The sequence below is a fragment of the Thamnophis elegans genome, chromosome 3 (genome assembly GCF_009769535.1).
Source record: "Thamnophis elegans isolate rThaEle1 chromosome 3, rThaEle1.pri, whole genome shotgun sequence".
NCBI lineage: Eukaryota > Metazoa > Chordata > Lepidosauria > Squamata > Colubridae > Thamnophis > Thamnophis elegans.
The window spans coordinates 90,085,862-90,110,947 of NC_045543.1; the positions used below are offsets into that span (position 1 = coordinate 90,085,862).

The 25,086-nt window shown below is 38.2% G+C and overlaps 1 protein-coding gene across 1 annotated transcript in view; it reads right to left on the minus strand.

Annotated features, from left to right (window-relative positions):
• CHSY3 (chondroitin sulfate synthase 3) overlaps positions 1-20,764 on the minus strand; it is a 59,987-nt gene extending 39,223 nt beyond the window's left edge. The window contains exons 1-2 of the mRNA XM_032214662.1: positions 19,975-20,764; positions 16,611-16,894 (exon numbers count right to left, since the gene is read on the minus strand). Coding sequence (XP_032070553.1) covers positions 16,611-16,894; positions 19,975-20,764 — 1,074 coding nt within the window. The remainder of the gene's footprint in view (positions 1-16,610; positions 16,895-19,974) is intronic.
• Between the last annotated feature and the right edge of the window lie 4,322 nt (positions 20,765-25,086).

The window sequence follows — 25,086 nt, forward strand, 5'->3', positions numbered from 1 at the left end:
AGCTGAGGTGTTGCAATTCACTTTGCCACATGATTCAGCTGAGAAGATAAAGGTCAGTAAAGCGCAGGGTGGGCGAGCCCACTTGATCATCGGAGTGAACCAGTTTACTCCCAGCTGATTGTTAGAGTTGCCGGTTCACCCAAACCAGTAGAATCTCACCCCTGCTATTCAAGAGTAATTTATCATAAATCTAGATGCAAGAAGCAAATAACAACACATTAATTTAAATTAGGTTGCATGTATTCAAGAAAATTCTGTGTGAAAGTATTGTTTTAGTATTCAGAAGTCCTTGTTATTGTTTCCTTGAAAAAGACTTAAAATGCAATTGTTTGGATTTATATATTATTTTCCTCTAGTTTATCGTTGCAAAAGTATATAGATATGAGTAACTGCCACAAGAGATTTATTCCCCAATTCCTTTATTGCATAATTCCATGTTTCCCATTTCAGTCCAAAACATATCTTTATAGCTGACTGAGATCAGTGATACCTAAACAGACCTGTGAAAATTTCCATAACATGACTTCCCAAACCCTCATGTTCTACAGTAGTTACTTATAATGACTTATTTTGATTTAAAAATCCAAATACCACAAGAGTTTCCCATATTTTGTCTATTCATAATATTCAACTCAAAACAGAGTTAGACGCTACATTCTTTTATTACATGAGTAAGAATATTTCCATAAAAGAAACATTTCTATATAATTTAACCGGTATCAATAGCAATAGCAATAGCAGTGGACTTATATACCGCTTCATAGGCCTTTCAGGCCTCTCTAAGCGGTTTACAGAGAGTCAGCATATTGCCCCCAACAATCTGGGTCCTCATTTTACCCACCTCGGAAGGATGGAAGGCTGAGTCAACCCTGAGCCGGTGAGATTTGAACCGCTGACCTGCTGATCTAGCAGTAGCCTGCAGTGCTGCATTTAACCACTGCGCCACCTTGAACTGAGATATTTTAAACTATTTTACCGATTTTGTAAAAAAAAATACTTATTTGATTGAATACCCTCTAGTTCCCTTTTCTTCCTTTACCCTAGGATAGACAATCTTATTTCCCTCTTCATAATTTATCATAATATTTGTTATGGGCTGACGTTAATTTAGAGTCATCAGATTACATTTGAATCAAATATTTACACATTGTACTCAGACCATGATGGTCCACTGTATTAATATACTTTGCACACCTCTGACATATCATCTTTTACAAGTATAGGACTATAACTCTAATCAATCCTAACTAGCTGTTTATATTATCTAAGTAGTGGTGGGATCCTCGTGTTTTAACAACTGGTTCGGTGATCGCGCACAAAAAACTTGGGTTTTTTCCTAAGTCCGTTGAGCTCCTATCTTGGTTGTGTTGATTGTGTCCTGTATTACTCATTGTTTTCTATTATGTTTCTTAACTTGTTTTTATTCCCTGTTAACAGTTCAGAGTCATATATTGGAGATGGGTGGCCATATAAATTAACAATACATAAATATACTCTATGCACAATGAAAAAGACATACATTACATTTACGTTATGTCTTTAAGAATCTCAAGATGGTATTTAAAATGCCTCAGACTTGCGTACAAGCTTTTTCCATTGCTGAGATCTCATTATAGGTTATATAATTTTGAGACTGTAATAATAGTTATAAAAATACCTTTCCCTAGCCCTAAAGAACAGAGTAGAAAGAAGAGTAGAAAGAAGCCTAATCAAATGCATATACTTTGCACTTGCTAACATCACTGTATCTGCCAAATTATGTGATTCTCCAATAAAAGTTTTACATCCCTGCTACTTCGCTTGGGAAGACTTTAGAATTAGCTTCTAAAAAGGAACTAATAAATGAAGCAATCATATGATGAAAGCTTCCTACTGCATTTTTTTTCTAGTTTCAGAAACAGCACTTCATGTGGTTGAATAACATAAATAATGTAGATTGTCTATAATAAAAAACAGTACACTAAGAAATCTGAAGTCATTTAAATAATATTGCTATATCATTTTTAATTATAATATTCTTCAGTCAAAAGTAGAAATATGATTAGACTATTGAAATTTGACAGGATTAAACTGTTCGGAGGCTATGTGCTAAAGCTAAACTATACTGTGGTAAGCAGCAAGTTTAAACCTTTCTGGTATTATATCCAATTATTAAGTTGTTAATAGTAACAAAAAGTTGTTTAGCAGTGGGAAAAAAATAATTTTGTATTCTGTGTTCCAATTAACTGATTTTCAGAGCTGATTTTCATTTTTACAGTCAAAACACATTTTCCATTATACATCCAAACAGTAATTTCCAAATTAAATGGAAAATGGAAGCACAACTTTATTCTCACATTAGATTTTTTTCATAAAGAGAAATGAAAAATAAAAAAACAGTGTAAGGTAGACAAATTTAAAATTTTGGAATCCAAAATGATGTGATTGATGTAACTGAGCAAACAGTAGTGCAAACTGACATGTATTTGTGGTATACCAATTCACCACAGAGTTGTTTGCCTGGCAAGGGAAGGGAGAAATATTGTCAGCATGCTGAAATTAGTATGTATGGCTCAGAATAATTTTTCATCCTCACAGTAGTAGTTCTCTTTCTGCAACCTCAAGTGTGAGGTTGCACTGGAATTACCACAAAGTAAAATGGATGGAGCCAGAAATTCAAAATATACTATGTCCTATTTTCCCCCTAAAATAAGATTATTCAGTAATCCACTGGGGATATATTCATGAGGAAAATAACATCATTAATATTTTTGCAAAATTTAATGATTCATTCACATTTACAAAATAGAAAAATCTATTATTTTAGCTTGCATTATTTTTTTAAAAAAGTAAGAAATGCTGAATCAATACAATTAAATCCTAATAAAATATATGTATTTATTTGTTTGTCAGTTTGTTTGTTTAAATGTATCTGCTGCCATCTTACTGTCCAGCTATCTTTCTCCTTAGCATGTCCCGAACTATGTATCGCTTGTAAAGCAGAAACAATATAAATGAAATTAAGTTTACGGAAGCATGAAACAAAAATGGAGGACATAATTTCCATCCTGCTTTTCCATACAACAAAATTAATATTGTTCAAAATCTGAATGGAAATTGAATCAAAATTCTGTCAGATTTGCATATTAGCAACCATTATACATTAATTAAAGAACACTGACTAAATATTAATGAACATACCAAAATTCAAAAAATTAAAATAGAACAGTATGGGTTTCTGGTAAGTAACTGTTTCTGTACCCCTGTTAGAATATATCCATTTTCCAATCTTTCACTTTATGAGAAATGCTTTCATAATTTGTGAGACAATTTGTGTCTTATCTAGGGCTAGAACGCAAACAGTTACAAAACAAAATGTCTAATTTGCAAATCTCTTTTTTTTCTTCTGACAAAATAACAGTTTACCTCCCAAATACAATAAATTCAGCTTTTGAAGTTTCATCTAGGGTTCTCTATTTATTTCTGAAGAAATGGAGAAATAATACGACTTAATTTGAAGTATTTTTAGAAGCCATTACCCAGGTTGTTTTATCGCTTCCTATTTTCATTTACACCATCTCATTTAAACACAAGATGCCAATCACAATCTTAAATACACCTTTTTTTGGCAATCAGCTTGTCTTATTTCAAGATAAAATTGAAACAACATTGCATGTATGAAATTGAACAGTGACACCTTATTCACACCTCATAAGACAACATGGAATAAAGATTGTGAAGAAACCAAACCCTTCTTTAAAAATAAGCATAAAAGAAACCATTTAATAATACACTTCTAAATAGGAATTATGCAAACCTTAATTCTAGAAAAAAGATTGCCAAAGAACTCCATGTACATTATTCTGGTCTTCTTAGGAAGATGGTACAGTATAAATAAAGTAAGCAAAATAAATAAATCATAATTTCCCCAGATATAAGAACATTTGCTTTATTACGCTAATAAGGCACAATTAGTTTGCCTCTCCTCAATTATTTGAAGAAATGCAGGAAGTTAAAACCAAGACTTCTTGTGCTTCCTGTTTTTCAAAAATTCACTTTAAACAGATATAAACTATTTCCCACCCTCTTGACCAGACATTAATAATTTCCTTAATACTCTACATATAACTACTACTACATAAGTTTAATTGTTTCACCTCTAATTTGATGTAGTTGTCACACCGCAAGAACAGAATGCAAAGACATATGACTGCTGTTTAATTGCTAGACTGCACTGCCAGAAACAAAGAAATAGACCCATTAAATCAGCGGGAATAAATTTAGTGAAGACTAACTTAATTTTCATTCATTTCTATTGGTCTGTTCTAGACATGATTAACCCAGGATCCAGCTCAAAATAATTATACCCCGAATAGTAGGATTCTGTTTATTAGTAATCCAATGTATGTATGTATGTATGTATGTATGTATGTATGTATGTATGTATGTACAAACACTTTTTTCCTTTAAACATCATACAATGTTATTTATTGCAGAGCTTCCATCTCATGGCAATGACTTATATCTGAACAAGGTTATTAACAAACTGATACAGTTTGATGCTGGACAGAATCTTTGGAAATGCATTGTCATCATTTTATTTATGGAGAAAAATCAATAGAAAATATATACTTCTTCTCTTTTTATCTTTAGTTCCCAGTATCGATTGACATTTAATCAATATAATTTAATTTAGGATAACATAATTTATCATACATACATGCAAATAAAAGTAGTAAGAATATTCTTTAACAACGCTAATACACAGGACATTAATAACTTACAATACTCTTAACCAATACTGGCTTTATATTAATATTCTTATATTTCCAGTTAATATTGGTCAGGCTCGTATCATGTTATTTCCATGTAAAGAAAATGCATTTTTAGTATCAAAGGATTTCTGGTTACCAGAGCAGAAAACAGTAGCATTTCATGTCACTCACTATTTACTACAAAGTGCTCTCTGGAGCAACAATGCTAAATGAATTAAAAAGAGGACTTAGAAGTAAAATCACTGCCCTCCTGTGGAGAACACAATGTGAACAGATTTCAGCAATCACAACTGGGACTCCAGTTGAGATAGGCTGTCTGATGAACTCCCAATCATCTGATCAAAAAATGGAGTAATGTCTGAATTACCTCAAAAGGGATAAAAATCTGAAAATAAATGTAGGGGGGTAAAACTAATGTTTGTGTGCTCAATTCCAATCCATATTATACTATAAAAGAAAATAAGCACTCATGCTCAATGTAAATCAAGTCCTGTCTGTATGTGAGAAGAATCATTAGCTATGACTATGATTTTAACACAGCCTGCTTTGTAGAACACTGAATCACAAATTTATCTAATGTGTTGGGCAAATTCACTGAGTAATCTAGTGTGTGAAATAAACACCTCCATTAAAGCTGCATCTGGACAATGCAATAAAAGTAGAAGCAGTTCCTTCTTATCGCCTGCTGTGCAACCAAAAATAGTACAGATTTTCTTCCATTTCTTACACTTTTGTGTCAACTGAAATGAACAAATTTGTTCATTTTGATTATAATTTATTTCAAATCCATTTCTTGCCCATGTGACCAAGAAACTGTGCATGTTAATAAGATTTAAAATTATTAGCTTCATTTTAACATTCAAGGGGAGCACAGTGGATAACTAAGAATAAACTTGCAGATTCTTGCAGTACTAGAGGAGAGAACATGAGCAGACACAAGATTGAAATTAGTCATATTAAATAAACACCACAATTTAATCCAATAGTCCAAGATATTCACTCTGTTCATTCCCCAGAACAGATCATTGCCAAATTCTTTTAATTTAAGGGATTATGAATAAAGGCACTATTAGTATGCATAAGGGATAAGCATAGGCAACATTTAGCTCTGTATTTGTTAGTTTATTGCTGTTTAAGTGGTTAATATGCATAAAAATGTGTTCTTCTTCATTAGCAATTACACTAGCTCATTGACTGAACAGATTCTGCAAATGAATATTGTTTGTCTATTAGTATATAACATTAAGCTATTACATTCTGTAACAAATTTATCATAATCTAAAGGTTTCTAGAAAAAAATCAATATATTTATAGTCAATATTTAATAATAATTGAACATACATAGCTAAAATCAATCACACAAAACTTCATCAGAAGAATAATTATGTACATTTTCTTTTTATTTTATTTTATTTTTTAATGTATTTTTCCCAGTATTACTCCATTAGGCTATTCAATAATGTCAAAATCATGCTCTGTGTTGTGAGTTCCTTTATGGTTTGTGAAACAGGAGCTGATTCCTAGTGACTCTGTGGGTAAAGATCCTTCAAGCTGCATCTCTCACCAGAGGTGGGTTCTTCCTGGTTCGGCCGAACCAGTAGTGAAATTCAGGCCTGGGTCGCAGAACCGGCAATGACCCAGGCCTGCCACGCCCCTGAACCAGTTCCCTAGCTGCCACTGGGCCACTGCCATTTTGTTTTTTAGTGATTGCATATATGGAGTTCACTGTAAATTGTTCTGAGCATGCTTGAAGAACAATTTACATTGAAAAGCATATACACATGTATGCGCATTGTGCGCAAGTTGGAAACCAGTAGTAAAACTGGCAGCAATCCACCCCTGTCTCTCACCATGTAATGTAATTCTTGCTGGTGTCTTCCTGTAACTTCTGTTTTAGCTATATTAACCATGGAGTCCACTTGACTTGGATCACCAATAGATTTAAATCAACAAATAAAAAAAATCTGTCTGAGGGAACAGAGGTGGTGAAAGAGCAAAAGGAAAACATGATTTATTCTTTTAGTACTCTGCTAGTTTTGCATTATGATCAGAAGAGCTGTCAATTTTATTATAATAATGAAAATTTCAGGTACTAATTGATTATATAGTATTTCTGGGAAAGAATCTAAAAGATAAAGACAGATAGAAAAATATCTCTGAGTATCTCACAAATGCTTCTCAAAAAAAAGTTATTTTAATGTAGCATATAATAAACAAACAAAACAGAATTATCAACAAATACTTAGTCAGGAATGAAGCATATAAAAGCCTTTCCAGAAATCATTTACTGGTTTTAGAAAGCATTATCCAAGCTGGTTTAAAACAGATCATTTGTCCTGTTTCCATAAATGATGGCTATGAAATCGCACATCACAAGTAACAAAGTCAATCAGAAGGATTGCCTACGTGGAAATAACTAAATATCCTAAAGTCACAAAGTATGTACAGTAAATCTGCAAATATTTCAGGTCAGGATACACAACACAATTAGTCAGTCAATATTTATTTTTATTAGCTATCCAATTCCAGTCAGTGATTCTAATAAAGATTATTGTCACTGCCACCCACCTTTACGGCAAGAATTGTCTCTCAAAACCTAAATCTCTGCTGTTTGAATGAGATGTACATCTATATTGATGGACTGAATTGGTTTTGGATGCTATAAGAATAAATTGAGGGAACTCAGTAGATTTTCTGAAGTAAACTATCGGTTTTAGAGGGCGTATCAGGCTTCTAATACTTTATTGAGTTTGAACTCAGATGAAACTACCCAGACATGCAACACAGCACACCAAACAGAAGCCACTAAAAACAGATGACTTCCCTCCACCAAAATAAGAAAGCAGTCCCTTTTAATAAAGGCACTGGTACCAGTGGTGGGATTCAAAAATTTTACTACCAGATCTGTGCTCATGGCTTTGTGGGCATGGTGTAGCTTGTGAGAGTGCCTTTGTGGGCATGGCAGGGGAAGGATACTACAAAATCCCCATTCCCACCCCACTAACCGGTTTTCCAGCTCTGTTCTCCTGTTAAGGGCAACAAGAGAAGATCAGCTGGGAGGCTGGGAGGCAGCAGGGGCAGGGCCAGCCTATTTGCCAGTTCTCCGAACTACTCAAAATTACTCAAAACTACTCAGAACCTGTCAGAACTGGCTGAATACAACCTCTGACTGGTACCTATTTCTTCCATCTTTTCCACTGCTATGTTTCACAGTTATTCAGTATCCCAGCTCCCAAAGTATTTACCCACATAGATAAATGGGACAATGCCACAGCTATTTAGGAATGTTAATAGGCAGAAAAGCAACTATATATAGACATTGCAGCCACCATATCTAGTCATATAGTGATATAATTTTATTGACTAATTTTTTACAAGGTTAAAAAGGTAAACACAAAACATAAAGGTTAGAATAGAAGATTTTTTTTAAAAAAAGTATCAAAGCAATGAAGAGTAAAAAAAGAAAAAAACAAAGAATTAGAAAAAGAATCTTCCAATCTTCACAGCCATTATAAACTTTCTTTGTCAGATTTGTTGGCTTCTTACCTAGAGATTTGTTAGTAGAATCCTGACAGCCATTAAATGTGTCTCACTAACCCAAATTGGCCCTGGGCCCCCAGCTCCCCATTCCTCACAGTCACTCTGTTTGCAGATTCTTCTTTAGCAAGCCTTTATGAGCATCAGGGACTCAGAAGGAGGGAGAAAAACACTTAGCAGAAGCCTCTCATATCTAAGCTTTGAAAATATTCATATATTCTTCCAACAGAATTCCAAACAAGTCAGTTGGGAAAACTGCTTTTATGCCTAATGCATGATGTATGATGGAGAGGGGTGGTGTAGCCTGTCTTGTTTTCAGCAATTCTGCCTAAATATTCCACTTGCCAAAGATGTGCCCAAAATTATTTGTGTCTTTTTTCCCTTCCATTTCAAACCCCCCCCCCCCCCCGAATTCCTTCAGTGACTGTTGAGATTCAAGGAGGCTTCCTCTTTTGCTATTGTTTTTCTCCCTCATGGAGAGAATTGTTTTCTTGCAAGTTTGTAAACATTCTTGGAAGTGTGAAAACATCTTATTCTCATGGCCCTTTTGTAGAAGAGGACTACTTTACAGTTGGTGTGGTGAGAAAGGTAAAAGCTCTAGCAGTTTGTCTTCTACTTTCTGTAACTGCTGAGGAAAGCACTAAAAGGGAGATATTGAAAGAAATCAGTAGAGCAGATACCATGCAGAAAGAAGCAGGGAAAGGATTACTGGAAGAGAAACAGTAAATAAAAGTTATGAATTACTCCAGAACTATTCTCACCGGCTCAAGGTTGACTCAGCCTTCCATCCTTCTGTGGTAAGTAAAATGAGGACCCAAATTATTGAGGGCAATATGCTGACTCTGTAAACCACTTAGAGAGGGCTGCAAAGCACTGTGAAACAGTACATATGTCTAAGTGCTATTGCTATTCTTGTGCAAGCACAACTGTGAAAAATTAAAGCATGAAAATTATATTAAAATATAAAGGTTCCCCTCACATATATGTGCTAGTTGTTCCTGACTCTAGGGGGTGGTGCTCATCTCCATTTCAAAGTCAAAGAGGCAGCACTGTCCGAAGATGTCTCCGTGGTCATGTGGCTGGCAAGACTAAATGCTGAAGGCGCATGGAACACTGTTACCTTCCCATCAAAGGTGGTTCCTATATTTCTACTTACATTTTTATATGCTTTCAAACTGCTAGGTTGGCAGAAGCTGGGACAAGTAACAGGAGTTCACTCCATTATGCTGCGCTAGGAATTTGAACCGCCAAACTGCCGGCCTTTCTGATTGACAAGCTCAGTGTCTTAGCCACTGAGCCACCGCGTCCCTTATATATATTATATACATTATATATTATTTATTATATGTATATAAAATTGTATACATGAATATAAATTCACATATTCATTTTACCAATTTACTCTCTTCCCCTCCCCCCTACCATTAGAATTGAAAAATACACAACCAAAGAACCAAAAGCTTTACTCCCTTTTCCCTAGATTGATGGAAGTTACCGTATCTGCTTCTGATTTCTTTCTGCAATCTGTGTTTTGCTACTTTGCCCTGATCCTCAGGGTTCATCTGTTTCATTCTTACAGTGTTCTTATATTAAAAGCCTTCTCAAGTAAAAATAAAAGTGTTAATTTAAGGCAAAAAAGTATACCAGCTAGGAAGTTGCTCTTATCTTAGAAAGCTTAGAGTTAAGACACCTTCTCCAAAAGAATGAACCCACAATTTACAGAAATAAAATTCATTTGCTGCCTTATTATGGCCAGAAAATGGGGAGGGGAGTACAGGTAGGGAGTGTATTCCCACTCTACTCTGCTCTTGGTCAGATATTTGAAATATTGCAGTTCCTCATTGAAAAAGACATTGGTAAACTGGAGCAAGTCCAGAGAAGTGGCTGGCACAAAAGAGGTAAAAGAATTGGAAACTAAGTCCTATAAGGGATAATTACAATGGGAATATGAATGGAATGGGATGGAAGCGAAGGGAAGGGAGAAGAGGAGAGGAGAGCATACATTAAAATGAAATTTTGTTGCATTCTGCTCTCAAAGGATAGCCATTATGCATATACCCACAAACATACATATGACACAGAGAATCATCACAATCTAGTTTGAATGTATACATATACATCCCAAAAAGAAAGAATCCTGCAAATTTACAAGGCAGATGGCATAAGAAACAAAGCTGTTACAGAATCTCATAGTCCTATTATAAATACGGAACATAAGAAGCAGGAACATGTGAAAGCTCAGCGCAGGAAAAGATGGAATAAATATCCTACATGTTGTCCTTGACATAGATCCATAATTGGGATCAGAATTTCTGTTGCTAAGCGAAGTAGTTGTTTAAGTGAGTTGTACCTGATTTTCTGACCTTGTTGTCTCAGTTGTTAAGCAAATCATTACAGTTATGAAGTTAATCACATGGCCATTAGGCGAATCTGGCTTGATTTTTGCTTTTCAGAAGCCTATTTAGAAGGTTGCAAGAGGTGATCACATGATCTTGAGATGCTGTAGCCTTTGTAAATATATGCTTTTTGCCAAGTGACTGAGTTTTGATCACATGACCATGGAGATGCTGCAACATCTCCATGGTCATAAGTGCAAGGACGAATTGTAAATCACTTTTCCAGTGCTGTTGTAACTTTGAACTGTCAGTAGAGTAGGGATACACTCTATAAACAAATGTTTGTAAGTAAAGTACTACCTGTACACTTAATGTCAATGAATTGAAATGGGGGATACTGAAATTCCATACAGTAGGGATCTACATAAAGCTAAGATACCTTAAATATATTCTCTACTTATAATAATTTCTAGTACTACAAGGTGGAATTATGTCAGAACTAAAGTCATTACAAAATTGGAAGGCTACAGGAACTGATAAACTATTTGCAGAAATATGACGTGCAACAACAACAAAAAAGAATCAATTCTAATCAAATTTTACCAGCAAATATGGAAAAAAAATACAATTCCAATTTGGCCAACAGATTGCAAGAGGTCGGTCTACATGTCAGCAGCAAAGAGGAGAGACTTAACATGAGGATATTGTGCTATTTATCACACAATATCCTAATTTCACGTGCTAACAAAATAATCCTTACAATCATCCAAAACAGATTAGAGCCCTACATGGAAATCTCAAGCTGGTTTTAGAAAAGCTAAAACAGAAACAAGGGAGATTATTGCAGATGCACCATAGATAATCAAGAAAGCCACAGAGATCAGTGTGTGCTTCATTGACTATAGAAAGGCCTTTTGTTATGTTAACCATGTTAAGCACGGAGTGCCCATGGGAAAAGGGGAATCTGAAACATCTCACTGCTGTAATGTGAAACCTATATCCAGAAAGCAACAGTCTGAAAGAAATGGGTCAAACAGACTGGCTCCAAGTCACAAAGGAGTGAGACAAGACTGTATACTGTCTCCTTATTTACTCAACTGATATATTAATTGAGTCTGGACTGTATGAAGATGAGTATAGTTTTAAAACTGGAAAAAAAATAAACATCAATAACCCGCACTGCCCTGATGACACTACTCTGATAATTCAATGAAAATTTACTGGAGATTCTAATAATAAAAATAATTCCTTAATGCTGGGAAAGATTGACGGCAAAAAAAGAAGGGGTCGACAGAGAATGAGGTGGCTGGATGGAGTCACCGAAGCAATAGGTGTGAGCTTAAAAGGACTCCAGAGGATGATAGAGGACAGGAAGGCCTAGAGGAACATTGTCCAGGATGGGCAGGACTTCGCAACTAACAACAACCATAATGAAAATGAAGGGACATGATGAAAAAATGGGATTGTAATTATATATGAGGAGCAAACTAATGCCAACAGACCAGTGGTGAGATTCAAAATTTTCTACTACTGGTTCTGTGGGCGTGGCTTGATAAGTGTGGAGTGGCTTGGTGGGTGCAGCAGGGGAAGGATACTGTAAAATCCCCATTTCCTCCCGATCAGCTCGGACTCGGGAGGCAGAGAATAGATGTGGGCAGGGCCGTCAGAGGTGGTATTTACCAGTTCTCTGAACTACTCAAAATTTCCACTATCGGTTCTCCAGAATTGGTCAGAACCTGCTGAATACCACCTCTGCAACAGGCACAGTAGCAATCTTCAGCAACAAACAAAGAACTGGCAGAAAGTTTGTGTCTTTTATGATAAATTTTCAACAGTAAAGAAACCACGAGTTAATCAATATGGCTCAGACTACCATTTGGACATGTAACAATGAAGGCCAAGGAAAGTTATCCAAATGCCTTGATGTCTCTATATCTATTAAAATAATCAGAATTGTAGAGACAATGGTTTTCTTTGGGACATTCTAGGGAAACAAAAATTGGACTCTGAAAAAGTAGGATAGAAAGAATATTGATGCTTCTGAACTTTGGTCCTGGAGAAGACTCTTGAGAATATAAGGAATAGCAAGAAAACAAATAGTTCATTGAACAACCCACAGTTGTTAAGACACTCAGATTATCTTGAACACAATGTGTCAAGAAACACATTCCCTGAAAAATCCATTGTGCTTGAAAAGGTAGAAGGGAAGGGAAGATGGCAACAGAGTAAGGTTTTATTACCATAATTATCATGACCATGAGTGCAATATGGGAGACCTGAAGGGTAAAGTTGGTTATAGATCATCCTGGAGAAGAGCTGTCTAAGATGTCTAAGGGTTGACACTGACCAGATGGCACTTAATTAATCAACAGGTATGATATGTAAAAAATGAATAAAACTTACTTTTCCTCTGAATCAGATGACACATAATGTTGCACCAACAGACTTTTGCCCGGGCCCCTGAATTTTTGCTCCTCCTCACCCAATACACACGTGTTTATCTTTAAATAAGCTGCTGACACTGGAAGGGGAAATTTGTTGAAACTTTCCAGAAGTTTAATGGCTTTACAGAATTACAGAGGTCATATATTTGTTCATAATTATATTTTAATATTCTGTATTTTAACAACATGAATGGAATTTAGATGATTGTAGCAGGTACCGTATTTTTCAGAGCATAAGATGCACCAAGTTTTTGAAGAGGCAAAATAAAAAAAAGGTTTTTGCACTATGCAGACCTCCACAAAACAGCCCATTTTTTGTGAAAACAATCCTGTTTTTTGACCAAAAAAAGGGAGGGGCATGCATAGCCTTTAAGAGGCTTATAGAGTGCTCCTTGGGACTGGGGGGGGGGAGGCAAAATTGAGCAAAAAACATACCATTTTTCGCTCACTTCTGCTTTCCCCAGCCCCCAGGACCACTCTGAGAGCCTCCTAAAGGCTATGCATGGCCATTTTGGTGAAGGGGATGGGGTTTCGGGAGGCCAAAGATGCTGTATTCAGTGTGTAAGATGCACCCAGATTTTCAGCCTTTTTTTGAGGGTAAAGGTGCATATTTTGCTCTGAAAAATACAGTATTTTATGTTGCTGACTTTACTTTTAAAATGTTTTTCAAAAGAAAATGGAAGCATGCTGTTATCAGCAAATCCAATTACTTTTCTCTGTCTTGTCTTTCATAGCATATAACCTCATTCACTGGCCTATTTAAATTGATTTTTTTTCCTGTTTAATGAGCTAGTGACACAAGGGCAAGATATTTTAATGCTAAATTAGTAGCACAATAATTTAGAACATAAGTACAATAATAATTATATATCTTTATGCCTTCCATTTACGAGTAAATCTAGGCAAATCACATAGTCTCAATGCTATCCGATCAATGTGGTGATCTCAAATATATTTCAATTAAATGTTGAGATTTGGAAAAAAGTATTTTAATAGAATTTTGACTAGGAAGAAGTTGTCACCACAAAAAATGGCCACATTGTGAGATGGATTTGGAACAATGCATGAAAACTGTTGCTCACTTTACATAATGGAAGAATGAAAGATAACCTTCAAATGGCATTCCCTAAAATCATGTCAATAACTAAACAATATTAAGATTGCAATACTGTTAAGTCTTACAGGGAATGAACCACCATATCCTATTAATGCATTGTATGTTTCAATAGTGAAAACATAAATTATTTGTCCCAATTAAAGCAATTCTCTAATATAGAATATGTAACACTATTTACCTACTCTGCATTTATAATCTTGTTGTGACCTGTTGACCGCTGGCCCCTCCAGCAGTCAAATCAGAGGATGAGGCATGGGAGTCAGAGTCGGCATCAGGGCAACCCGAGAGCTTTGAGGGAGAAGAGAGAATGGAGCTGGCAGAGAGAGAGAGAGAGACAGAGGCAGAGCCTGGGCCATCCGTCAGAGCTCAGATGGAGAGTCAACAGCCCCCAGATCTAGAGGTGGTTGAAGAAGAGAGGAACAGCTGGGTCCAGTGCCTGATGCGTGGCTGTGCAGAAGGCAGAGAAGTGGAGAGCAGTGGAAAGCCATGGGTCAATCCTGGGGAAGGAAGAGCACTGTTGCTAGCTAAGTCTTACCTTAGCTCTGGGGATAAAAGGCAGGGAGCAGAGATGAATAGATGTGGCAGACAACTATTCATCCACCGGATGGATGGACTTGTTAGCCTGCAAGAGAAACTTTTTGTTGGGGATGCCGGCACTCCTAATAAAGGAATTTTTTGAGTTCACATCAGAAGGTTTATCATGTTTGGGGAGCTGGGTCAAAACATCTATTTTAATAGCCTATTCATGTCATAGTTAAGAATTGCTTTAAGCATAACCAGTAAAATGATTTCATTTTACATGAGGAATACCATACCATACCCCATGTACTTCTTGACACTCTTTCCATTTCAAAAATGTTTTTCCATCAACCAAAATTAAAATCAATATATGGGGAAGGGGAATGTGTACCTCTGTAGAGTAGAAGAACAGGAAAGTCCACATATGGCAATATTCAGCAGTGAATGAAATAGTGTTATAACTTCCAGGAATCCATGACTACTTGGTTGAAAACATGTATGCATGTCCTTACTAGAAATGCAAGGTAAGACCTATTTTGATGTGTGTATTAGATAGAAAAGAACCTATCGTGATTTCTGCTATATGTCAATGTCTTAATGTTAAAACAAAAATACTTGAGGTTAATGTTATAGGTAAGTAGATATTATTTCACTCATAAGAAACTCATGAGGTGTAACAATTTAAAATAAAGAATTACAAGCCACCAGAATCATACCACCATAAAAAACTAGGAGAGAATGTTTTTAACTTCTTTCTTAAAAACAGTAAAGTTAGAGTTAACTCATAAAGAGATGTATGTCCAGACATAAGTAAAACATTGAGAACTTTGAAATATTCTTTGACCATATAAAAGTATCCTATGTTCCTAAACCATGAAAGTGTTATCTTAGTATTATAGCTACATTTTGTTGTCTCAAGGTCAAAATATTTAGTCTGGAAGAGATTAAGAAATCATTCGAAACCAAATCCAGCTCAAACACAACTGGCAACTCCGTGCCAAACTGGTTTGCAAGAAAACTACTTTTTATAGGACAGAAAGGCCCAAATTTTGCTCTTTTCTGTTCCAATAGCAAACTGCATTCTGAGAAATGATGCCAAAGCTTTTTCCATTAAGTCAGGCAGCTGTATACTAAACCAGAAATAAATCCCTGGCAGGTATTGCTATAATCTAAATAAATATATGGATTATTATATTATTTATATATGCACTTTCAAATTAGTACCAAAACCATGAAATAACAAAACAATGTACCAGAATGCACCCTGTCATGGTAGTGTTTAGAATTACTATGAATAAGCACTGAATTTCATTCATACAACCCATTCCTCCACTTAACTGAGTTCCAGCCAAATAGTACATACAGTAACTGAGGATGGAATAGTACATACAGTAATCGAGGATGGTATGATGGTATGATATTTTGGCATATAATTGAACTCAGTGTAAGCTGATTTGTAGCATGTCATCAACAAAAGAAAATACGTTAGGTTGCTGTCAGGCATGAATGCAAAATAGCATAGCCCATTGAGTAAACCAGTGGTAGTCAACCTGATCCCTACTGCCCACTAGTGGGCATTTCAGCTTTCTTGGTGGGCGGTAGGGGTTTGCTGTAACTCTGCTTTATAAATTTTATAAAGTAAAGTTACTTCCCTACTTTATAAATCACCATTACTGGGGAACCGGTGGGCGGTTAGAAAATGTTACTACTAATAGAGATACAAAAGTAGGTATAAAAAGGTTGACTACCCCTGGAGTAAACCATACAATATCTTAAAATATGTTGATTAGGTCTGCAATACTGCACATGCTGTGTATTTTTGTGGACAGACACATGGAGTCAGAGTGTGCAGCTGAAATGTTTACTCATATAATGTACAAATCCCATCATCACCATTCCTTACCTCATATGACCAGACACACTGAGTACCACCAAATCGCCGAACACATCTGCCCACTTCCACATCCTCATGAGTCGTGTACATCTCCTGAAGACATTCACCTATATGTGGTACCATCCTTCTGAGAACCTCACGACTGAAGATCATTCCAGGTCCTCCCATGCAGAAGTTCTCTCCTGGTTCAAGACCCAATTTTCCAAGTTCTTCTGTATTTCCTAGTCCTGTCTGTCCCAAATAAAGGGGTTTGCTGCTATTCAATGACCGAAGGAACTCCTCCAATTTTTCACCTAGAAGGGGGAAAAATCAAACAATATTATTAACAGCACAAATCTTTTACATAGAAAATAATATATTCACCTTTTAAAGTGCTCTTTGTATAATGGGCCTTACTCCCATTTCATGGGAATTAAATTGCATTTTATTGTGTAATGAAAATCAATTGTATTAGCAGAATCACAGTCAAGCCAACAGTACACAAACCCTTCTTTCATAAACATGTTTCATAAACATGCGCCTTAAAAACACCTTCCATAATAATCTATTTACTCTTTGCTTGTATTTTTCTCTTTTTATGCAAACACATTTACATAAATTCATAATTTAGCACATATTTTTATTTTGATACATTCAGAAGCTGAGTGGTTTGGTTTTGTCCCCTCTTAAGGAAGATTCAAAAAAATCAATTTTTCACTGATTAGTATGGAAAACCCATATTTTGCTGTAGGCAGACACAGTACATGGTATTCTTGAAAGGAATCCTGCCTACTTACAGAGAAATATGTACAAGTGTTTTGAAGTTTAGTTCCTTTAAATTCTTACTAAATTTAATAATACAACTTTAAAATACAAAGACAAAGGAAAAAATGCTTGAAATGTTTTGTCTTTGAAAAGAAAAAGATAACATAATGCTTCATATTAAGTACTATGATTGGAGATACTAGAACAAAGTGTTGTCTATGATTAGAAAAGAGGCATATCAATCACTAAGCTCTACTCCCCTTCTATCTTGTCATTTTAGAAAGAAATCACAACATATAGTAGCAAATGGATTGTCTTTTGTAGTTCTGCAATACAAAGCCCACTAACCTACACAGAATTTAGGGTCCTACTCAAATGTTTATCATTCCGCAGGGATCCCTATTTATTTCAGTGACCAGCTTTGCTCTGTTCAAAAAGTAAAGAGTGCACCTATTACTTTGCAAAAAAATGATTTACATTCAACTATTTTAGTGGCAAGTAGTCAGAAGAGCTGAGATGTATTTATACAATAGATGAAGTAAAGGCTGTTTGATTAATTACAAGAAAGAATGATTTAGTTGTCTAGCTACCAAGTTTACATTCTTGTCCAAAGTATACTTTTCTAATAACTATAGAATGCTATATATTTACTCCAGGTAAGTAGATATAAAATTGTGCAAGCAGTCTTTGATTTAAGACCATAATTGATCCCAAAATTTCTGTTAAGTGAGACATTTGTTAAGTGAAATTTGCCCCATTTTATAACCTTTCTTGCCACACTTGTTAAGTGAATCACTGCGGTTGATAAGTTAGTAACCTGGTTAAGTAAATCTGGCTTTCCCATTGACTTTCTTGTCAGAAGGTCGCAAAACTGGATCACATGATCCCGGACACTGCAACCATCATAAATAGGAACCAGTTGCCAAACATCTGAATTTTGATCACATGATCATGGGGTCATGCAAAGGTCATAACTATGAAAAACGGTCATAAGTCATTTTTTTCAGTGCCATTGTAACTTTGAAAGTCACTAAATGTTGTAAGTCAAGGACTATCTGTATTGCAAGGCACAATTTCAATGAGACATACTTGGTTAAAAAGCTAAGTTAGTTGGAATTAGAATTTACAAAACAACCTTATGAATTGAGACCGTTGATAAATATTACTGATACGCCTTTAAAATTCTGGAGACCTGACATTTTACTCTGCAATTTAAAGACTATGCCAGCTAAGAGCTGGTATTAATACCTTTGAAATAAAGAGAAAATAAAACTCACATCTGGCAATTTGCTATTTCAGAAACTATAAACCAGACTTCGACAACTTAATGCAGCTGCCTCCACATGTGTACAATGCAATTCCCATCAATGGAGATGATGGAAACAGTAGCTGAAAACATTTAGAGACACCACCACATTGAAAAGGACTTCTACAATTTTTTTCTTTCTAATTCCACTTATGTTTATTTATGTTGCATTCTATTTATGGACAGAGAGAGTTGGTTAACAATTTATTACTCTATAATTTATTACTTTTATAAAGCAGTATAAAAGAATATTAAATGAAGTTGGAAAAAGACTTTGTAAATTAGTTTGTACATTATATTAATACAGTGTTTACATGTGGTATATTACAGAAATACTAATCTAGTTTATTTTGTGCCAGATCTCATTTTCCAAATCCAATTAAAGGATTTTATCATTTATAATTATATATTTTATCCCACACTTTATTGTCAGTTATCAATAGAGAAGTCCTATATTCAATGCTTCATCTTGTCTATTTCTTCTGTCACTCTATCCATCCCACATCTTTCTCTGGGCACTTCAGCTTAGGAACACCCGCCCTCCTTCTTTATAAAGGTTTTCTGAAAATATAATTTAAAAGCATTGCTAGACTTTGTTTCATTGATTTCAAGGTACACAGTGAAATTCTACAGTATCAACAATGTGCAAAAAGTTTGCAGGTGGGAATAACTCCAAATCACTACTGGATACAACCAAGCTGTGTCTAAATATAATCCTTATTATATATTATAGTATTAACTGTTATCAATGGTACGTTATTGCCCTTAGATCCAGGTTTTGCAGTAACTTGAAATCTATTAATATATTTGCACGGCTATTGCCATTCTTCCATTAGATGATTCTGGACAAGGGGTGTATTCACGCAACCACCACAAGTTGAACTCAAATCACAGAAGTCTTTTTGTAAAGGTGTACTTTTCGTAGCTTGTTTATGAGTCAGTTTTGACAAGCAGATAACAAGGGACCAGTGAGTCCAAATAACAAGGTTTCTTTACTTGCTCAGCCTTAGCAAATGTTTAGCAGGTTCATGCAGAAATTCAGTAGGATTTGATCCCTCATAATTTGAAATATTTAATAAGTTTTGGGAGCATGGATATTACAGAATATGTGGATAGATGCTGCACAGTTTTTGTATCTGCAAAAGGCAGGTTTTAAAGCTTTCAAGAAGTCCTGCTCTTTATCTGTACCAACCACAAGCCTCCTGGTTCTAGTGACACTTTTGGGATCCCACCACCGGTGCTCTCTGCACATGGCCCATCCTTCTCATCTCTCTTTCTCTTTTGCACAAGACAAAGTCACACTAACGGAACTCCGGTTCTCACCTTTGATGTAGACATCGTCGTCCGCCCGCATGAACCACTCATAGGTGTCCAGGTAGTGGTCGTACATGTACTTGAGCATCATGAAGGATTTCTTTTGCGGCGGGTACGCGTCGTCGACGCCGGGCAAAGCCACGACCGGCAGGGGCTGCTCCCCTTTTAGGCCGGGAGGAGGGACCGATCCCTCGCTAGAGAAGAACTCCACCCGGCCGGAGATGGAGCGCGCCCAGGTCCGCTGCGCTGCGAGCGCTCGGCTGCCCAGGTACTTCTGGGCGGTCATCACCCCGACGTAAAGGAAGTGCCGGGTTTTGGCACAACCCGGGGTGCCCGCGTAGTCCCCGCTGCCGTTGTGGCTGCTGCCGTGGCGGCCGGCGCCGCCTTCCTCTTCCTCCTCCTCCTCCTGAGGGTCTCTTCCAGCAGCTGCAACCGGGAGACTCGGCACTGGCCCATCTGCGGCGGGCGGCGCCGGGGGCGGCCGCGGCTCCCTCTCCTTCTCCCACCGCCTGTGTCTCCCACCGGTGCCCCCCAAGCCGGCGGCCGTCACCGCCGGCTCCTCGGGTCGCAGCTGCCTCTTTCCTCCGGGCAGACCAGCCACGCGGCCGTAGAAAGCACAGAGGTTATTGCTGCCCTCGCCGCCGCCGCCTCCTCCACTCAGGGAGCCGCCGTGGCCGCCGCGCCTTTTCCTCTCGCTCAGCTCGACCACTTTGGGGGCGATGAGCCAGGAGGCGACAGTGAACCCCAAGATCAGCCCCAGGACGACACTCAGCCAGGGGCGCCGGGACCGCGCGGCCATGGTGGCAGTCACAGGATGGGGCGGCGGCGAGAGAGAGAGGGCGAGGGAGCGAGAGAGGGTTCCGTCCCGCGAGGAGACGCCCACCGAGCTGCGGGTCCCGCCGCCGCCGCCGCCTTCTTTCCCTCCGCCTCTTTCTCGTCACGCTTCCAGAGCCCGAGACCGCCTTTGGGAGTCCGCGAGGCGTGGTCGCTTCCCACCGCAGCACAGGCGCCGCCACCGGCGTCAGAAGCTCCGGGCTGTTGCTCCGAGTGGAAGTTCTCTGCGCGGGGTTAGTGAAACAACCGTCGCCGCACCCTCCCCTTCCCTGTGTCCGAGAAAGGCGCCCGCTCGACAGCCCGCCCACCCTTGGGCTCCGGGGGCAGCACCTTCCCAGCGCCGCCGCTGCCGCGCTGGTTCCTTCGCGCCCCTCCCACCCCTCTGCCTCCTCCACGCAAGAGCGGCGGAGCGAGCGAGCGGCCACGGCTGTAGTTGCTTTTAAACGAGTCTCCGGCTCCGCTCGCTGCTCATCCAGCTCCTTCAGGGGCCGCCGAGCGCGGCTTCCTAGCGCCGCGCTCCGGAGATAACTGCAGTAACAGCAGCACCGTCGATGCAAGGATGGCAAATAGCCGACGCCGCCTGAAGAGCCCCCGGAAGGAAGATTTTTACACACACACACTCTCTCTCTCTCTCCCCCTCTCCCTCTTTCTCACCCTCTCTTTCTCTCTCTCCCTCTCTCCCTCCCTCTTTCTCTTCCTCTTTCTCTCTGTCTCTCTCCCTCTCTCCCTCTCTCTCTCTCTCACACACACACACACACACACACACACACACACACACACGTCTCCGAGTTTCGTGGATGGTTGTCCCTTAAGACCTGTTCTCACACTTTTCTCTTCACGTAGTCTACGGGGATTCTCAGTCACCTAGGTGCTTTTTCAGGCGGCAACTGGACTTCCTTGTTTTTCTCTTTGAAGATGTTTTACTTTTCATCCAAGAAACTTCTTTCAGATATGACTGGATGGTGGCTGGATTTTCCACTCAGTCCATTTCCCACCATCCAATTACAGCTGAAGAAGCTTCTTGGATGGGAAGCCAAATGCCTTCAAAGACAAAACAGGTAAGCCCAGTTGCCTCCTGAAAAAGCACCTGTGGGTTTCCCTTAATTTATCTGCGTCCAGTTCTGGTTGACCCCAGATACAAAAAAGATGTTGAGAGTTTTAGAAAGAGTGCAGAGAAGAGCAACAAAGATGATTATGGGGCTGGACTGCAGGCTGAAGCATTCAGGGATCAGTTATGGCAGCTGGGTATGGCTCAGGACTAGGGGTGACGGGAGAGCACTCTTCCACCACTTGAGAGACTGTCACAGAGAAGAAGAGGGGCAACCAATTATCCAAAGTAACTGAGAACAGGAGAAGAAGTAAGGGGCGGAACTTTATTTAAAAAGATGCACAACCTAGAATTTCCTGACAGTGAGAACAATTAATCAGTGGAATGGCTTGCCTCCAGAAGTTGTGGGGAGGTTTTCAAGAAGAGGTAGGGCAACTGTTTTTCTGGAATGATGCAGAGTTTCCTGCTCTAGCAGGAGGTTAGACCAGAAGACCTTAAAGGTCCTTTCCAACCTGTTGTTCTATGTCTTGGTTCCCCAAAATCACACTTTCGAGTTGGGAGAATCTTTAAGTCCCTTTCCAAACAGGTGCTACACAGTATGCAGAATTGTATTGTAATGGAATGTAGGCAAGTCTGGTAGTAAGAAAAAATACTTGCTTAAGTAGTAAGGTATTTTTCTTTGAAGCAACAAGAGAGGTAAAAGAGTGCAGGAAAGTTAAACCCCCTTCCCATTAGCCCTTTGAGGACGCGTTGGCTCATTGGCTAAGACACTGAGCTTGTCAATCAGAAAGGTCAGTAGTTCAGTGGTTTGAATCCCTAGTGTCGCCTAATGGAGTGAGCTCCCATTACTTGTCCCACCTTCTGCCAATCTAGCAGTTCGAAAGCATGTAAAAAATGCAAGTAGAAAAATAGGAACCACCTTGGGTGGGAAGGTAACAGCATTTTGTGTGCCTTCGGCATTTAGTCATGCCGGCCACATGAACACGGAGAAGTCTTCGACAGCGCTGGCTTTTTGGCTTTGAAACAGAGATGAGCACAAACACCCCTAGAGTCGGGAATGACTAGCACATGTATGTGAAGGGAACCTTTATCTTTACTTTAGATCAGAAAACAGGCTCCAGGGGGGGCGGGGAATCAAGATGAGCTAACAGAATTTGGTAGGTTTGATTGGTTTTTCTTTCTGCCAATCTTCTGCCAATCTTACACCCCAGTTAGGAAGGAACTAGCCTATGCTTCTTCCTAATAATCTCTTTTTTCCCAAGGCTTAAGGGAGACTTCTGCTCATTTAATTTTTGTATCAGTTTCTGAATACTGGAATTCTATAGTAAAGCCTTCTCTAGGGACTCTTTCTCAAGTTTCACTAAAATGTTCTTCCCTCCTGAAACCAATGAAGCAATTTGTTTTGCAAAGCTCAATTGTTTTTATTTGGGCTTGTAGGCAAAGGTTAATGTTTTCATTTCTCATGGCACCCCCAGCTTTCAATTTCACCCATGTTTTGGGTGAACAGTACTGCAGGTTTAGCCTTTTGTCAGCATTCACTCTGACCAATTACGAAAGATGGCAAAGGGGTCTTCAACTTTCTAATGCTGTGAATATCTTCCTGCCCCGACCCACTGGGCCATTAAGAAGGCCAGGCCATTAAGAAGGCCAGGCCCTTTACATAATAAAGAGTTCTCCCCTCCACTTCCAGGGAGATGGGATTAAGGCATGATAATATTGGCCCTTTACCCAACTCGCCACATGGCATCTGAGAACTCAACCAAACCTGGATTCAAAATGCAGTCTAGAGAGTTGCCCCTGCATTGCCCCATGGTAGTCTGACAACCAATCAGAATACAAGCTCAAGGTCAAAGGCCAGAGGGGGATAAAAACCAGCATCTCAGTCCTCCCTTCTCTTCTTCTCCCCAACATTGAAGCATGTGATCACCTTTTCTGTTCAGGATTCAAGCCATGTGGTCCTGTCCTCCATTAAACCATCTTTCCAAGCAACCTCCATGTCTCCAGTGTCTTTTTCCCCACTTGGAGCCAAACCCAGAAGGACATTTCTTTAAACAGCTTATTGCTTGCTTAAAAGGAGAATCAATATTTGAAAACTGGAGAAGCTAAGGCTTACTTACAGCTGCCTTCAGTATGAATTAGAGATGAGACAATATCATGACTTGGTGATACGTTGGGCAGCCTTAAAAAAGAAAAGAGGTTGCTGGGATATGTTTGTGCTCTTGTTAGGTGCTAGTGAGAAAAGACTGAAAAGCTACCAGAAAGTAAAAAGGCCTGAAAAGCTCTAACAATAAAATATGAATGGAGGATTGCTGGAAACAGCAAAATCAAACAAAGGATCGGACTTGAAAATTAGAATTTTAGAATTGTCTATTGTCACATTCATATGATAACCCAGACAATGGGAAACTTGATATTGATTTTATGCTATTTGTACTGCCAAGGCATCCCAAGGATTTTGGTCCAGGTTTTGAGAGAGGGTTGGGAAAGTCAAGTTCAAGTATCCCATTTATAGCACATTTCATCATAGTTCTGTCACCATCTCTCATCCATGAAAGGAGAGTTTCCATGTATTATTCTACCTTGAACTCTCAGTGTACTGGTTGGATATAAACACAATCACTACAGTATTCAATAAAGAAGGTTAATTATCAGGATTCATTGTAAAAATAGTAGTTGTAAACCAGTTCTATTGTTGATATGCTCCTTGGGCTACTAGTACATTGACAAGAGTTAATTTGAATCAAACATGAGATTAGTGATCTGGTTTTGTGGCCCTGAGTCAGTTCTGAAACGTAACATTGCTTTATCTACTAAGACTGTATTACTATTCTTTTCCTTCCTAGTACTTCTTTCCTAGTACCTATCTCTTTCCACTAATGATTATAACCATGTTGCTTGTATCTTTAAATTGTATATTGTTTTATTTGTTTTCTAGTATAATTTGACTGCTTATTAATAACCTATGATTATCACTAGGGGTTGTATCTTATGATTCCTGATGAATGTATTCTATTTTATTTTTATTTATGTACACTGAGAGTATATGCACCAAAGACAAATTCCTTGTGTGTCCAATCACACTTGGCCAATAAAGAATTCTATTCTATTCTATTTTTATACCATGTTTTAAGTAACCACAAATTACATAGAATAAAGGGGTAGTGACATCCAGAGCAAATAACAAGGATATCAAAATCATAGCATGTATTCAATGACAGTATCATACAGATGCTACAATT